The 14,767-nt window shown below is 41.3% G+C and overlaps 1 protein-coding gene across 1 annotated transcript in view; it reads right to left on the reverse strand.

The window, feature by feature from the left end:
• The window catches only part of BOP1 (BOP1 ribosomal biogenesis factor), a 169,841-nt gene that overhangs the window by 122,727 nt on the left and 32,347 nt on the right, over window positions 1-14,767 (reverse strand). The window contains exon 4 of the mRNA XM_085891535.1: window positions 6,733-6,852. Coding sequence (XP_085747661.1) covers window positions 6,733-6,852 — 120 coding nt within the window. The remainder of the gene's footprint in view (window positions 1-6,732; window positions 6,853-14,767) is intronic.

Below are 14,767 nucleotides of genomic sequence, written 5' to 3' on the forward strand. Positions count from 1 at the left end.
CGTGAAACACGAACAGAAAATCCGAAACTTCATTTAGCGGCCTCCTCGTGTTATTCGAGTTCAATCGAGCTTACTTACAGTCCAGTCTCGCACATCTCATATTTTCTATTGCATCCGTTCTTGAACCTTTTTCTTGTTTCTCTGTCTGCAGATCAGTACAAAAAAGGACACACTAGCAGATGTTAATGGTAACGTCCTTGCATCAAGGTGCTTGGCATCGTTCACAGCTGAACCCAAGGGCTGTTGAGCCTTTCTATTCTTATTATTCAACTTCCAATCCCATCAGCAGTTACCAAACATTGCTCAAACCTCGGATGATAAATCAGACTTACTTTGGAGGTGAGATACAGCATTTGATTTGCTTACAGTTCAATTAACTTACCACCTATAAACAATGTTGTATTCAGAGGGCATACATTTATTACTTCAGCAAATATGGCAGAAGGTTTAACCCCAGCTCCCCCCACTACCCGCTCATCCCATATCCCTTATAGTGCACAGACACCATTTCCTAACTTCCCAATCGAAATAAAACTTTTGCTTACACAACATGCACCTGGTGTATACAACAAGTATCGCTTGAAAATAATAAATGCACAATCTGTGGGCTCCCGACATTGGGCTCGATCGAAGAGTTCATCCAATGCTGAAGCATCATGAAACGTTTTGTTTGACCCCTACTGGAAGGCAGCAAAAAATATTTGAAGAAATACTTAAAGCAAAGCTCGTCTCCACAACAAACATCAACAAAACAGCTGCAACGGTTTCTTCCCAAATCATAATGTTTCGAAAGAAGATTGAGGCCTGTGGAAGAGCGAGAGGAGGAGGCGAGCAAAACAGCAAGATTTAGAGTCGGTCATTGGGGGCCATGGTCTGACAAAACAGGGAATAAGGGAATAAACGAACAGGAAGAGAGGAGAGAGAGGAAAGAGAGGAAATATATATATATATATATATATATATATATATATATATATATATATATATATATATATATATATATATATATACATATATATATATATATATATATATATATATATATATATATATATATATATATATATATATATATATATATATATATATATATATATGTTTCAGATTATAGCTGGGTCAACATTCAAACTCAGGTGGAAGACCTCAAAAAAGGAGCGCACACCCTCTGACCTAATTTGATATTCAGAGAAAGCCATATTGTTGGGTTGACAGGATGGCCTAGAGCTACGCACACTCGCCTCCGAGCCGTCTCGCGTGGGTTCGAATGTCGGCCCGGCTATAACTGTCATCCTGACGTTTCACAGGCAGGGTCACTCATCAATGTGCGTGCCGTCCCTCGGGTCGACGTTAAAGATCACACGGTGTCCTTTGTGAAGAGTGGGCAGGTTATCGCCGGCACCCTGACCAAGTTACAGATTCCTGCCCTAAGTTAGTTGAATGTTGGGACGGGCCAGTGGGTTCGTGAAAGACTTTGGCAAAAAATAAATAAATAACTTCCCCTCTGACCAACTCCGCAAGAAAGTGGAAATAATTGAAGAAGAGGAGGAAGAAGAGGAAGAAGAAGGACAGGAAGAAGAACGAGAAGAAGGACAGGAAGAAGAACGAGAAGAAGGACAGGAAGAAGAACGAGAAGAAGGACAGGAAGAAGAACGAGAAGAAGGACAGGAAGAAGAACGAGAAGAAGGACAGGAAGAAGAACGAGAAGAAGGACAGGAAGAAGAACGAGAAGAAGGACAGGAAGAAGAACGAGAAGAAGGACAGGAAGAAGAACGAGAAGAAGGACAGGAAGAAGAACGAGAAGAAGAACGAGAAGAACGAGAAGAAGAACAAGAAGAACGAGAAGAAGAACGAGAAGAACGAGAAGAAGAACGAGAAGAAGAACGAGAAGAAGAATGAGAAGAACGAGAAGAAGAAGAACGAGAAGAAGAACAACGAGAAGAAGAACAACGAGAAGAAGAACAACGAGAAGAAGAACGAGAACAACGAGAAGAAGAACAACGAGAAGAAGAACAACGAGAAGAAGAACAACGAGAAGAAGAACAACGAGAAGAAGAACAACGAGAAGAAGAACAACGAGAAGAAGAACAACGAGAAGAAGAACAACGAGAAGAAGAACAACGAGAAGAAGAACAACGAGAAGAAGAACAACGAGAAGAAGAACAACGAGAAGAAGAAGAACAACGAGAAGAAGAAGAACAACGAGAACAAGAACAACGAGAAGAAGAAGAACAACGAGAAGAAGAACAACGAGAAGAAGAACAACGAGAAGAAGAACAACGAGAAGAAGAACAACGAGAAGAAGAACAACGAGAAGAAGAACAACGAGAAGAAGAACAACGAGAAGAAGAACAACGAGAAGAAGAACAACGAGAATAAGAACAACAACAACAACAACGAGAATAAGAACAACAACAACAACAAGAATAAGAACAACAACAACAACAAGAATAAGAACAACAACAACAACAAGAATAAGAACAACAACAACAACAAGAATAAGAACAACAACAACAACAAGAATAAGAACAACAACAACAACAAGAATAAGAACAACAACAACAACAAGAATAAGAACAACAACAACAACAAGAATAAGAACAACAACAACAACAAGAATAAGAACAACAACAACAACAAGAATAAGAACAACAACAACAACAAGAATAAGAACAACAACAACAACAAGAATAAGAACAACAACAACAACAAGAATAAGAACAACAACAACAACAAGAATAAGAACAACAACAACAACAAGAATAAGAACAACAACAACAACAAGAATAAGAACAACAACAACAACAAGAATAAGAACAACAACAACAACAAGAATAAGAACAACAACAACAACAAGAATAAGAACAACAACAACAACAAGAATAAGAACAACAACAACAACAAGAATAAGAACAACAACAACAACAAGAATAAGAACAACAACAACAACAAAAATAAGAACAACAACAACAACAAGAATAAGAACAACAACAACAACAAGAATAAGAACAACAACAACAACAAGAATAAGAACAACAACAACAAGAATAAGAACAACAACAACAAGAATAAGAACAACAACAAGAAGAATAAGAACAACAACAAGAAGAATAAGAAGAACAACAAGAAGAATAAGAACAACAACAAGAAGAATAAGAACAACAACAAGAAGAATAAGAACAACAACAAGAAGAATAAGAACAACAACAAGAAGAATAAGAACAACAACAAGAAGAATAAGAACAACAACAAGAAGAATAAGAACAACAACAAGAAGAATAAGAACAACAACAAGAAGAATAAGAACAACAACAAGAAGAATAAGAACAACAACAAGAATAAGAACAACAACAAGAATAAGAACAACAACAAGAACAACAAGAACAACAACAACAAGAACAACAAGAACAACAAGAACAACAAGAACAACAAGAACAACAAGAACAACAAGAACAACAACAAGAAGAAGAAGAAGAAGAAGAGGAACAAAGCCAAATTGCTGAAATCCAGTTGCAGATCTTATCAGCTCCTCAGCGAACCTGATGAATGCACGAATGACTACAAGCGACGTCATAAAAATGCCCCGAGTCACGTCCGATAAAATAAAATGTTTACATCGTGCCGGTTCGTCACACGTTGGCTGTCTGCGCACTCGCCTCAACTTTCATTGGGTCCCAGCGGCTCTTTAAACGCACCAACAAAGTCGAACTAACATTTCTTCTTCAAAGCCAACATCCAATGGAACAGTTCACAGCAGCGCACACAGGTGCGCCTGGCACACAATATAACCACAGCATGCACCTCCACATTGCACAGGCCTTGTGTAAATCGACCACGGAACGCGAGGAACTATCGGCATTTCATGCATACTTTCCAACTCTCGCAAGGAAAATGTCAAATTATATCGTTGCAAATTTGGTCTTGCATCAAAAATCTGCATAACAAACATTTTCCAGGTCTGCATTTCAAACGGCCTCTGAATGGGGCAAATGGCTTACGTACAAACCTCTCCAAAATATGCCACTTCACCTCGAGGATCTTTTGTTGAGGAAAATTACCTTCGCTGGAAACCTGTTCATTGTTAGTTATAACAAAGATTTAAATCAGCAGAGTCGAGGAGAGGGTATTACAAAGACGAGGGGGCTCAGAGAAGGAGCGTGGGGTATGAGGGGGGCTATTATGACAAACAGAGGGTTGGGATCAAAAGACGAGGCTTGGAATAAAACATGGAGGTGGTTAAAATAAATAAAGTAAATAAAAATCTTCTTTAACGGCCACAATTATTCGCACGCTCTGGTGCGGTTGACCGAGGCACGATTTTGTCTCGAGTCCTTCAAGAACCGGATGGCCAGGCCTGGTGTTCGATCAAGTTCTTAGAGGAGGAATTTGGAATTTGGCCATGGTGCCAGCAATAGCTCGCCCACTTTGGGTCGGGTTCAAACCCAGGTGAGAAAGCTTGGAGGCGAGTGTGCGTACCTCTCGGCCATCCTGCAAACCTAGTTAAAATGAGAAAAAAAAAAACCACTAATGTGGAGAAAATGCATTGGAGTAGTTGGGGGGGGGATAATGGAAGAAACACAAGGGAAGGGAGGGGGCTGCACAGGCAGGCCATTCCATGGGGGAGGGGAGCTTGCAGATATGGATTGGGGTGATTAATTAGGAAAGTTAACTTCTTCAGCATGGATGAGAGATCTCAATCATAGCTAATGAGGATGTTTGGAGTACTGTGTGTACAAGAGCAAGTATATATATATATATATATATATATATATATATATATATACATACATACATACATACATACATACATACATATATATATATATATATATATATATATATACATACATACATACATACATACATACATACATATATATATATATGTACAACAGAGTATGCGAGTATGTATAAGAAGGAGTGACGATGTACAAGCGTGTGTACAAGAGCACGCAAGAGCAAGAGGCAGATGACATCACAAATTATAAGAGACGTAGCAAGGTGGAAATGAACAAGACAGTGGTAGATATATGGAATCCCAATAGGATGTTTTACAAATATATCGTGGATAGATGTGAGATGTCTGTGGGTTGTCATGTGGAAGGCCTGAAGGGAAGAAAGAGAAGGGGCATGGAAAGGTGAATTCAGAGAGAAGGGGAACACACGAGTGGAGGTGATTGGAGATTGTTAATGTGGGAAGAACAACAAGGTCAGCATTGCTCAATGCATAAGGCATCGGCAAGGAAAGGAGATGAGGTGCAAGACCAAATGGATGCAAGAAAAAGACCAGGAGGCCATCGACTGGTCTGTGATGGGAAAGTACGCCACTGGGATTCTGCCTCTTGTAAGATCCAAATGCTCTGGGCACCACTGCCTCCATATTGTCAGGTAGGATGTGGTAATGCCAACTCATACCAATGATTGGTACCCCCATGGTGCTGCAAACAAATGCTGTATGCAAGTGGTGAGGATATAACGGGTGCCAGAGACTGTGAGGAAAGATAAACGTACGAGACAGGTAAAACAAGAGAAATAGATGGATATGATGATCAACATCTGCAACACAACAGTGCTTTCGAGATGGGGTGTCACGAGATCAATGCTACAGAGACTTCAGAGAAGGGAACTGTGTAACTAGAGCAACATCCAACACATTCATTAATTCATTCATTCATGTACATGGAGCAGCTTTCCGTGGGTTTGTACCAATTCTGGGGCCTGGCTATTCCACTACTGTAGTGCCCCCTAAGGATCAAAGAAAGAATTTCAGAGAATTTGATCAATATACTGGCACACAATAGCCACCTCCTTTCAGAAAGTATTCTGACATATGTCCATTTGCAAGCACCGTGGGATATTGACATCCGTTTGTGAATGCTGGCAGATATGACAGCCGGCTTAACTTCTCCCCTGAAGAGGTGGATATTCTCCGATGGAACACCGTGCCCAGAGATGTGATGAGTGGCACGTAAAGTGGATTTTATGCACACTCACAAGCAACCTCAACAATGTGGAAATGCTAAGAGACTGTATTTTGTATGATTAACTCAAAGCAGGAGCTGGCAGGATGACCGAGAGGTACGCACACTCACCTCTGAGTGGTCTAGCCTCGATTTCAATCCCAGCTCAGCTATAAACTGTCACCTTGGTGTTTCACATGGAGGGCGATCCATCAAAAATATGCGCCGTCCCTCGGATGAACGTTAAGCTGGCAGTGCCAACTCCTGGCATTAATTGGTGGACATCAAAGATCCCACGGTGTCCTTTGAGAAGAGTAGGAAAGCTATCGCCGACACCCTGAACAAATTACAAAATTCTTACCATGACTGACTGCTCGGGAAGTAATGGTAAACCAGACAGTCTAACCTGTGCCAAGAATCTGCGTTGGCAGCAGTAACACTGTAAACAGTATGGTGAATCTCATCATCATCATCATCATCATCATCTTGGAGCAATTAAAGTGTAACAGGTTCTGAAACACTGGTTTCTGTGCAGCCATAACACAGGGAATGGTTTGTTGTACAAATAGCACCGTTTTGCGAGCCATTCATCATCTAACGACAAAAGTGGTTGCAAATCAAAAATAAAAATAAAAATAAAAGACTGTGCCTCGTCGTCTGCACTTTCCCCACAAAACAAGCAGATAAGATTGCACCGAGTGCAGAAAAATCTAAAAAGGGATTAATCTCGGCCCTTCACTCGCGCTGCAACGAACAATCTTAACCAGTTCTGTACCTCCTCATCCGACGTGTCGCACTCGTATTCATCTTCAGGTGGCTTCATCTCCACAGGTACAACAAGGCCAGCAGTCACATCCTGCCCAGGTAATTTTCCATCACCAACAACCTCGTGAACCTGCAAAACATTCAAAAGTTTGTGAAAAAAAAACAAAACAAAAAAATTAAACTGAGTGTCGAGTCCAAATTTTATCTCCCACAGGTTTTTGGATTTTTATTCTCAACATGGTATAAATGTGTCCGTTCTTAACGATCCACTCTCGTGTGATCCTCCGAGATCCTTGTGTTTGGTGTGCTGTAAACTCTTTCCATTTTAAATTACAGCTCTACTATCACAAATGATTGGGTCCCAGGGCCTCTTTAAGTGGTCCACTGGTGCAGACATTCAGGATACTGAACATACAACCATCACCGAGGCCGATAAAGTATACCACCAATTCATGAAGTTCAAGGTTTACTTGAGGCACTTTCACAAGCTTGCCTGTTGTTGCACTTCTCCCATCTCTTTACAGAGATGTAAAACAAAAACTTCCTGAACAAGTGTACAGTATACGATGCCAAGGCGAGATATGAGCAGCAGAGGAATCATCCAATCTGGACAACTCAAGATGAAATCCGTGTGCCAATGCTGATAGCACATGATTATGAGCAGCAAGCAAGTTTATTGTCCACCTGTCAATAAACCGTCCACATCTTAAAAATCCTATCATGAACCGAACATTAAATATGTACAATTGTACATGTGTATATCAATCCATCCATCGGGACCATACGCTGTGCAGAGCGTTAGTGCTGCCTAAGCAGTATCCTTGGCTATTGGATACAATCCTGGAAGTGTCGCCACTCCGACACAGGATACCAGTAAGCTGGCACTCATTTTGCCGACCTCGGAAGGATGACAGGTAGAGTCAACCCCACCTGGTATTAATTCAACAGCTGAGCAGGATTTGAACTCAGGATCCTCAGATCCCAAGCCCACCTCCCTAACCATTAAGTATATATATATATATATATATATATATATATATATATATATATATATATATATATATATATATATATATATATATATATTCCGATATACCGACACACACACACACACACACACACACACACACACACACACACACACACACACACACACACACACACCTTTGGTGACAGCCGGTATTACAAATTATCTTTATCTTCACAATATAATGGCACCTTCTCAAAATTATGACATCGAATATGATGTTGTAATTCAAAGAAAGTTTATTTAAAAAAAAAGAAAAAAAAAAGACAAGAATTACAAAGTGCATTTCCAAGAGTGTGCCGCAGCACATTGCCCACCGAAAGTGAACCGAGAAGGGTGTTGCCACCCTCCGGGTAAGAGTGCCCACTAGTAATATGAAGAAACATCATGAACTGACAGGATAATTTGGATCTGTGCAAAAATGCCTTTGAGCTGTCAAGCCTGGGTTCAAATGTTGTCAGCAATAAAGTGCTCTTTCGCACGCAGAGCGAGGCATCAATGCACATCCCATCCGATCATCAAAGGACGCCAAGCAGGATGACCTGTCTGCAGTCACCCTCCGTGGTGCTTTTTCCCACCAAGAGAAGGCGAGCTATCGCCGGCAACATGAACAAATTACAAATTCCTGCCACCTTCAGTCGATCGGCAGGTCAAGCCAGCCGGTTTGTGAAGCACTTGGTGGAAAAACATTATTCGAGGAAATCCCACGAGAAAATGGCAACAAATAGTTTGACCCGGTAAAGAAGTTGGTGAGAGGACAAGAAGACATCAAAGGACCAAATTAACATGAAGGCTTTAATGCCATCATTCATTTTCAGCATTGGGGGATGAATACAGTTGTGTTGTCACTCAAAATGTCACCACCATAGGATTCGCCAGTTCCTCCTGAAATTGCATTCGTCTGGTAATCCAAAATTTGTCACCTCCCCTCAGCAATGTGATCATTAATAACAAAGTTAATGAACCAAGCTACAAATGTGACTGATAATGAGCCAATTAGAGAAAATGCGGAAAAAAGAACAACTTTAAAATGGACAAACACCATCTGAGCAGAAGAGCAATTTTGAAATCCCGTCTTCTGGCTTGAGTTGGTGGACGCTAAAGATCTCATGGTGTCCTTCGTGAAGAGTAGGTGAGCTATCGCCGGCACCTTGAACGAATTACAAATTCTCACCGTAACCTATAGAGGGCATTGCATATGCGGCACATCCACGTCCCCCTCAGCTAATGATGCTACCCCACAGCCTTGTGCTGCATATGGAAGATGAAGAGAAACAATTTAGAAACAAGGACGAATGTGTCCAAGAGCCACGTCATAAAGGTTTTGTCTTCACCAGAAGAAGAAGAAGAACAACAACAACAACGCGGAGCTCTCTTAGAGCCAGCGTACGCAACGAGACGCGGCGAAAAACAAAAGCGAATGAAATCTTAATTAGAAAATAGGCATGCATGAATAAATGAATAAAGAAATACAAATGAATCAACATGAATGAATAAATTAATTAATTAATACAACGAATGAATGAAAATGATAAACGAACCGGAATGAAGACCACATTGTGACGTGTCGGGTTTTGGAAAGATGCGATGGCCTTTTTGCATTTTCAAGAACTCGTGCTTTTCATGTGTCCTGCTCTTCATGCAATAGAAAATATTCCGACCATGAAACCGAACAAAATTTTTTTTGGCAGGCCACAAGAAAGCGCCTTTTATCCTGTACCGATATGGGAAGCACGACTGATGATGAAGCATAAACTACCGCGTGCAAATTAGACAGGAGACAGGATTCAGAGCGGTTGGATCATTTAAACAAGGACAAACTCAGTTTCTAACCCTGAAACCGAGGACAATGTCCAATTCAAGCCATGGAGCCACAGCAAGTTCTAAACCGTTGTGTACCGTCAGATAGAGGACCGGCAGGTACGGCAGGAGTTTCGCAGCAAAAAATACAAAAAATAAAAATTAAAAAAAAAGCTTCAAACTGGTACCAGGAACTTCCCCTGCATTATGTCAAAAGGCACACGGCAGCCCCTCCCTACGGTGAGGCTCAAGATCCATCACTTCTGGAATTATCGTTAAAATTCCGTCCTGCAGCCCACCACCAGGACAAAGCAGGCAAATGGCCTGCAGGGGGCTCACATTACAGACCAATTGGTGGTGGTGAAGAGAGGCTGCCAAAAGGCCAGTCCAGGCCTCGTCACAAATGCATCAAATAGCAATTCTCAGGTGTTGATGTAAGAGCTTGCTTGAAGCAAGACCAATGGTATTACTAATGGGTGGTGGTGTTCCGAGCCATGTTATCTTCTACACCAAGTTAACCACTATTTTATAATAAAAAATAAATCTCAAAAAACGGTTTCTCGGTGGAGAACCCATGGTCAACTTAATTGAGAGTCTCATGCTGAGTCATGTCCTGCTGTTACCTCGCCAACCAAGTGGACAGAGGTTATGTTTTCACCTGTGTCTGTTTGTCTGTCTCTCTGTGAGCAGGAATATCTCAAAAAATTATGGACTTATTCAGATGAAACTTGGTGGAGAGGTTGGGTGTGCCATATGGATGAATTGACTCGATTTTGGTGAAGATCTGAGATCCAGATATGAGAATTTTTAAGTGAGTCTTCACCATTGAGAGATCGGGCCAAATGTGATATATAGCACGGTATTTCAAAAAAGTTTTGGATGTATTACGACGAAACCTGATGGATGAGAACAAGCCGATTAGATTTTGGTTCAGGTCCGGATCCAGATTCGGCCTATCAGTGGGATATAAAACGTAAACCGTTTAGCCTGGCGGAGGTTTGTGCGCTTCCGAGTGCTGTTCTAGTTTTTCATGTTATTAGTCTGGAGATCATCATGCCAACAAGCCATGTGACCATAGCGGTTAGAGAGCGCTGCCATCAAGTGCTCAGGAACGAAGTATCCTCTCAGCGGACGAGACCATGTGACTGCAATATGCAGAAAAATTTTTAAAATGACGTTTAATCTCAAACACCATCTGCAACAAAGCAGTCACTCGATGCCCCCCTCCTCTTTTGGGAAGACGTGGATGTGATGGGACTCGATCTGTGCCCTGCTGCCTCATCAAGTTAGGGGGTTCGATCCAGTTATATTAATGAGCCTATTATTGTCACAAATAAACAATCAGCAGTATGTTGTCCCGACGAGCCCCCAACGAGGACAAAATCTAGATCGACATATCTGCATTTGTTTGTCTATTTGTGACCAAAGGCCAAAATCTCAGTCTGTAAAGGCTTGAAGACCACACGGACGCCTCCTAGTTTGGAGGTGACGTGTTGTTATAATTTATGTACATGACGTCAGTGTCTTGTCATGGGGTCAGTGTGCTTCTTTGGTTGACATAACAGATTTTTCACATCGGAGGAACCTTCAAAACGGTGAGCCGCTGCACACACAAACGCTTCAGAGGTCAAGTCGAAATAATAGAAAACAAAAGGCCCTTCGTGTGCACCTGACGTTTCGATAAATCCTAGTTGTAGAGGTTTCTCACAAACTACGGTTGAAACTCTCTTGCTTACTGATTTGCATGATAGACAAAAGGCCGGTTTTTATTTTCATTTCTCTCTGACTCTCAGATGACCCACTAGAAATTACATTTTGAGGATGGAGTCGACGAATCTTCACCGTGGTCGATAATACAAGTCTGACAAATTTTGATGGAAAACCCGTTCTTAGTATCTGAGTAATGGGGCCAAATGCTGCAGTCTTGTCAAATTCTACTAAACAGGACTGGTCCGTTGAATCGGTGGTGTGACGGTTCGAGAGTTCGATCCGAGCCTGAGAGGTCGTCCATTCGAACCCCGGCCAAGTCGTACCAAAGACTTCAATAATGGTATGTACCGTTTCCTTGCTTGAGGCTCAGCATTGAAAAATGAAAGAACACGGATAACCAACAATATGTTGGCAAACATTGCACAGGCTTGAATGGCCAAGTGGCTTCCTCCTGTGTTGAAGTCCCTTGAAAGGGAACTCTTTTCATGCACAGAGTGGCTTACAAAGTCCCTGTGCACCCAGTTAGAACAAGTCTGAAGACAATGATGGTTCACGAGCGGTATTTGACGATGTAGATTGTTTCAAAAGTCAAGGATGAGACAATGTGATGATGTTTGACCAAGTTATAAAAATGATCAACATGATGTTGTACGAGTGACAGGTTATTAGCTACAAAATGTCAAAAACCCGGTTTCGTTCAACAACTTTAAAAATTTGACCTTTGCACAACCTTTAAAGGTCACAAAACAATGTTGTTGACATTAAAATAAGGAAACAGGATACGTGTTATAGCTTAATGGAGTTAGTTCGTCGAAAAAGGTCGAAAACCCGGTTCGATTCCCACAACTTTGAAAATTTGACCTTTGTGAATTTTAAAGGTCAAAGGTCAAGGATTATGACCTTTGGTGCAAAACTTCCTCTAGAACATTCCAGGAACAATATAATGTCATATAGGCTATATGGCATTTCACACTCCTCGGATTATCCAGACTTTGATGAAATCAGCGTAAAAACAAACTTGAAGGGGGCGCCACGGGCAAGGTGTTCGAGAGAGAGAAAAATGGTTTCAAGACTTTAGGTGGGGAATGACCTCAAGATTATGCATAAAAAATATTGTCATCCTCGCTCTCAAAGTTTGGGCGGTCGTATGATTTTTATGTCAAAATTAGAAATTTTCTAAGTTCGTGACCTTGTGACAAAAATGAAAAATTGAGCTTCATGGGGCTATGCAGGTGCCATTGGGCTAACCAAATACCAAAAAACCCTGCCAGATTCAACAAACCCCTCGGAGAAGATGCAAATTGAAATCGGCTACCCCCTAAAAACATGTTTTTTGGGCGTAGCTCCACCCATAATGGGCACACCACGCCCATTCTCAGGAAAACACAACTCTATCATGATATAAACCTCCCACTAAAAATGTTATCAGGATCAGATCAAAACCCACAGAGCTATGCTCGGGACAGACAGACACAGACAGACAGACAGACAGACAGACAGACACACAACAATAACGAATATTGTGATCACTTATTTTTTTCGTGAAAATATTTTTTCACTTTTTTCGTGAACCAATTATCTGCATGCTTCCCTCCATTCTCCGCACAAATATGAGTTTTAACCTCGGCAACTGAAGGTGAAGGAGGTTATGTTTCACCCCTTTCTGTGTTTGTTTGTTTGTCTGTGTGCAGGATATCTCAAAAAGTTGTGGACAGAGCCAGATAAAATTCTGTGGACGGGATCGGTGTATGACAAGGATGAACCGCTTAGATTTTGGTGAAGATCCAGATCCGAATATGAGAATTTTTTCAGTAATTCTTCACCATTGAGAGAATGGGCTAAAAATGATATATAGTACGATATCTCAAAAAGTTGTGGACGGATTCGGACAAAACTTGGTGGACAGGTTGGGTATGCGGCAAGGACGAATCGTTTTGATTTTGCAGAAGATCCGAATCCGGATCTGGATACGATAATTATTTAATGTTAAAAGTGATTCCTCACCATTGAGAGATTGGGCCAAAAACGATATAGTACTTTATAGCATGATATTTCAAAAATGTATTGGGCCTGATATGTTTTCGTGGATCAGGCATTGCGTGGTGGAGGTATGTGCTCCACCAAGAGCACTTCCAGTTCTCCGTGTTTTTCTGGACATCTTCTTTCATGTTGAGGGTTGGAGGTCATAAAAGCAACCCCTGACAGCTGTTTTGAGGCCTTTATCTGTCAACAATCAGCTATCCTGCTAAGAATCAGCGATCTTCAGTATCCTGCAACAAGATGGTGCACCGGCACATTATGCTCTCGCAGTTAGAGAATATCTTGATGACAAATTCAGTGGACGATGGAGTGGACGTGGATCTGAGATGGTGTGGCCTCCTTGAAGTTTGCACCAAACATGCGACGACTCGCTTTGGGGGATTGTGAAGGAGGAAATTTCTAATCTCCACCTAACAACAGTTGAAGACCTCAAAATAGCTGTCAGAGGCTGCTTTTATGACCTCCAAGCCTCAACATTGAAGATGTCCAGAAGGCCATGGAAAAAAATTCAAATTTGTGCGGAGAATGGAGGGAAGCATGCAGATAAATTCTAACGATGTGCACAGGGACTTTGTGGACACACCGTTCAGGAAGACGAGCTGTTCGGTTTAAAAAAAAAATCCTTATAGGTGGTATTACTTTTCAAATACATTTCCCTCAACATGGAGAGTTTTGTCCTGACTCTCCAAAAAATGGAAATTATACAGGGGGTTGAGGCAAGGTGGGGGGGTGAAGTGACGGCTACATGGACAGATGACAGAACTTCAAAGAAAAGGCCAATGTGGGGAACACAGTCATCTTGATAGTGTTTGATGGGACCTGCTTTCATCAGCGAGCCACACGCCATCCCTATATTTGGCTCCTCTCTCATCCACTGGACTTTACGTGTACCTCAGCTAGAAAGATAATTATCATGAATAATGACAGCTTGCTGTCTAAGCTCTCTCCTTTTTTTTTTTTAAACCAAGCCAGCTCGGTATGTTTATATGTTGGTTAAAAGTCCATGGAGTCTAACTTTATGGGAAGGAGCGAGGGAGGGAACCACGCTGGTCGAATTTCAGGATCAATGCGAATGGCGGGAGGAATTAAAAAGATGTTTTGCCGTGTGCTCACGAGAAAGTGTGTCGAAAATTGTGCCAATGTTGCACACGATACCAACGTCTGGATGGATTGTAACCACTTTATTAATTAATGAAAAGGAACAAATCCTGAGCTTACCGGCACCTACAATGACCAATTTATTATGGCATTCTTCCAAAAGTTGAAAGCAATTCCTCGAGTGGCCTATAGGAGATAATGAAGTTGAAATAGAATCCAGAAAATAAAATTTTTTTTTTTTTTTTTTTTAAAATACCAGATTTCCCTTCACATTGAGCTTGAAGAACCATTCGATGTACGTACGGTACACAATCTTCCTTGACTCAACGTCAAGCACCTACTCGGCCAAAACGGTGACGTTCTACAACGC

Source organism: Eptatretus burgeri, chromosome 8 (genome assembly GCF_056783735.1).
Source record: "Eptatretus burgeri isolate ZD-2024b chromosome 8, Ebu_testis_v1, whole genome shotgun sequence".
Classification (NCBI taxonomy): domain Eukaryota; kingdom Metazoa; phylum Chordata; class Myxini; order Myxiniformes; family Myxinidae; genus Eptatretus; species Eptatretus burgeri.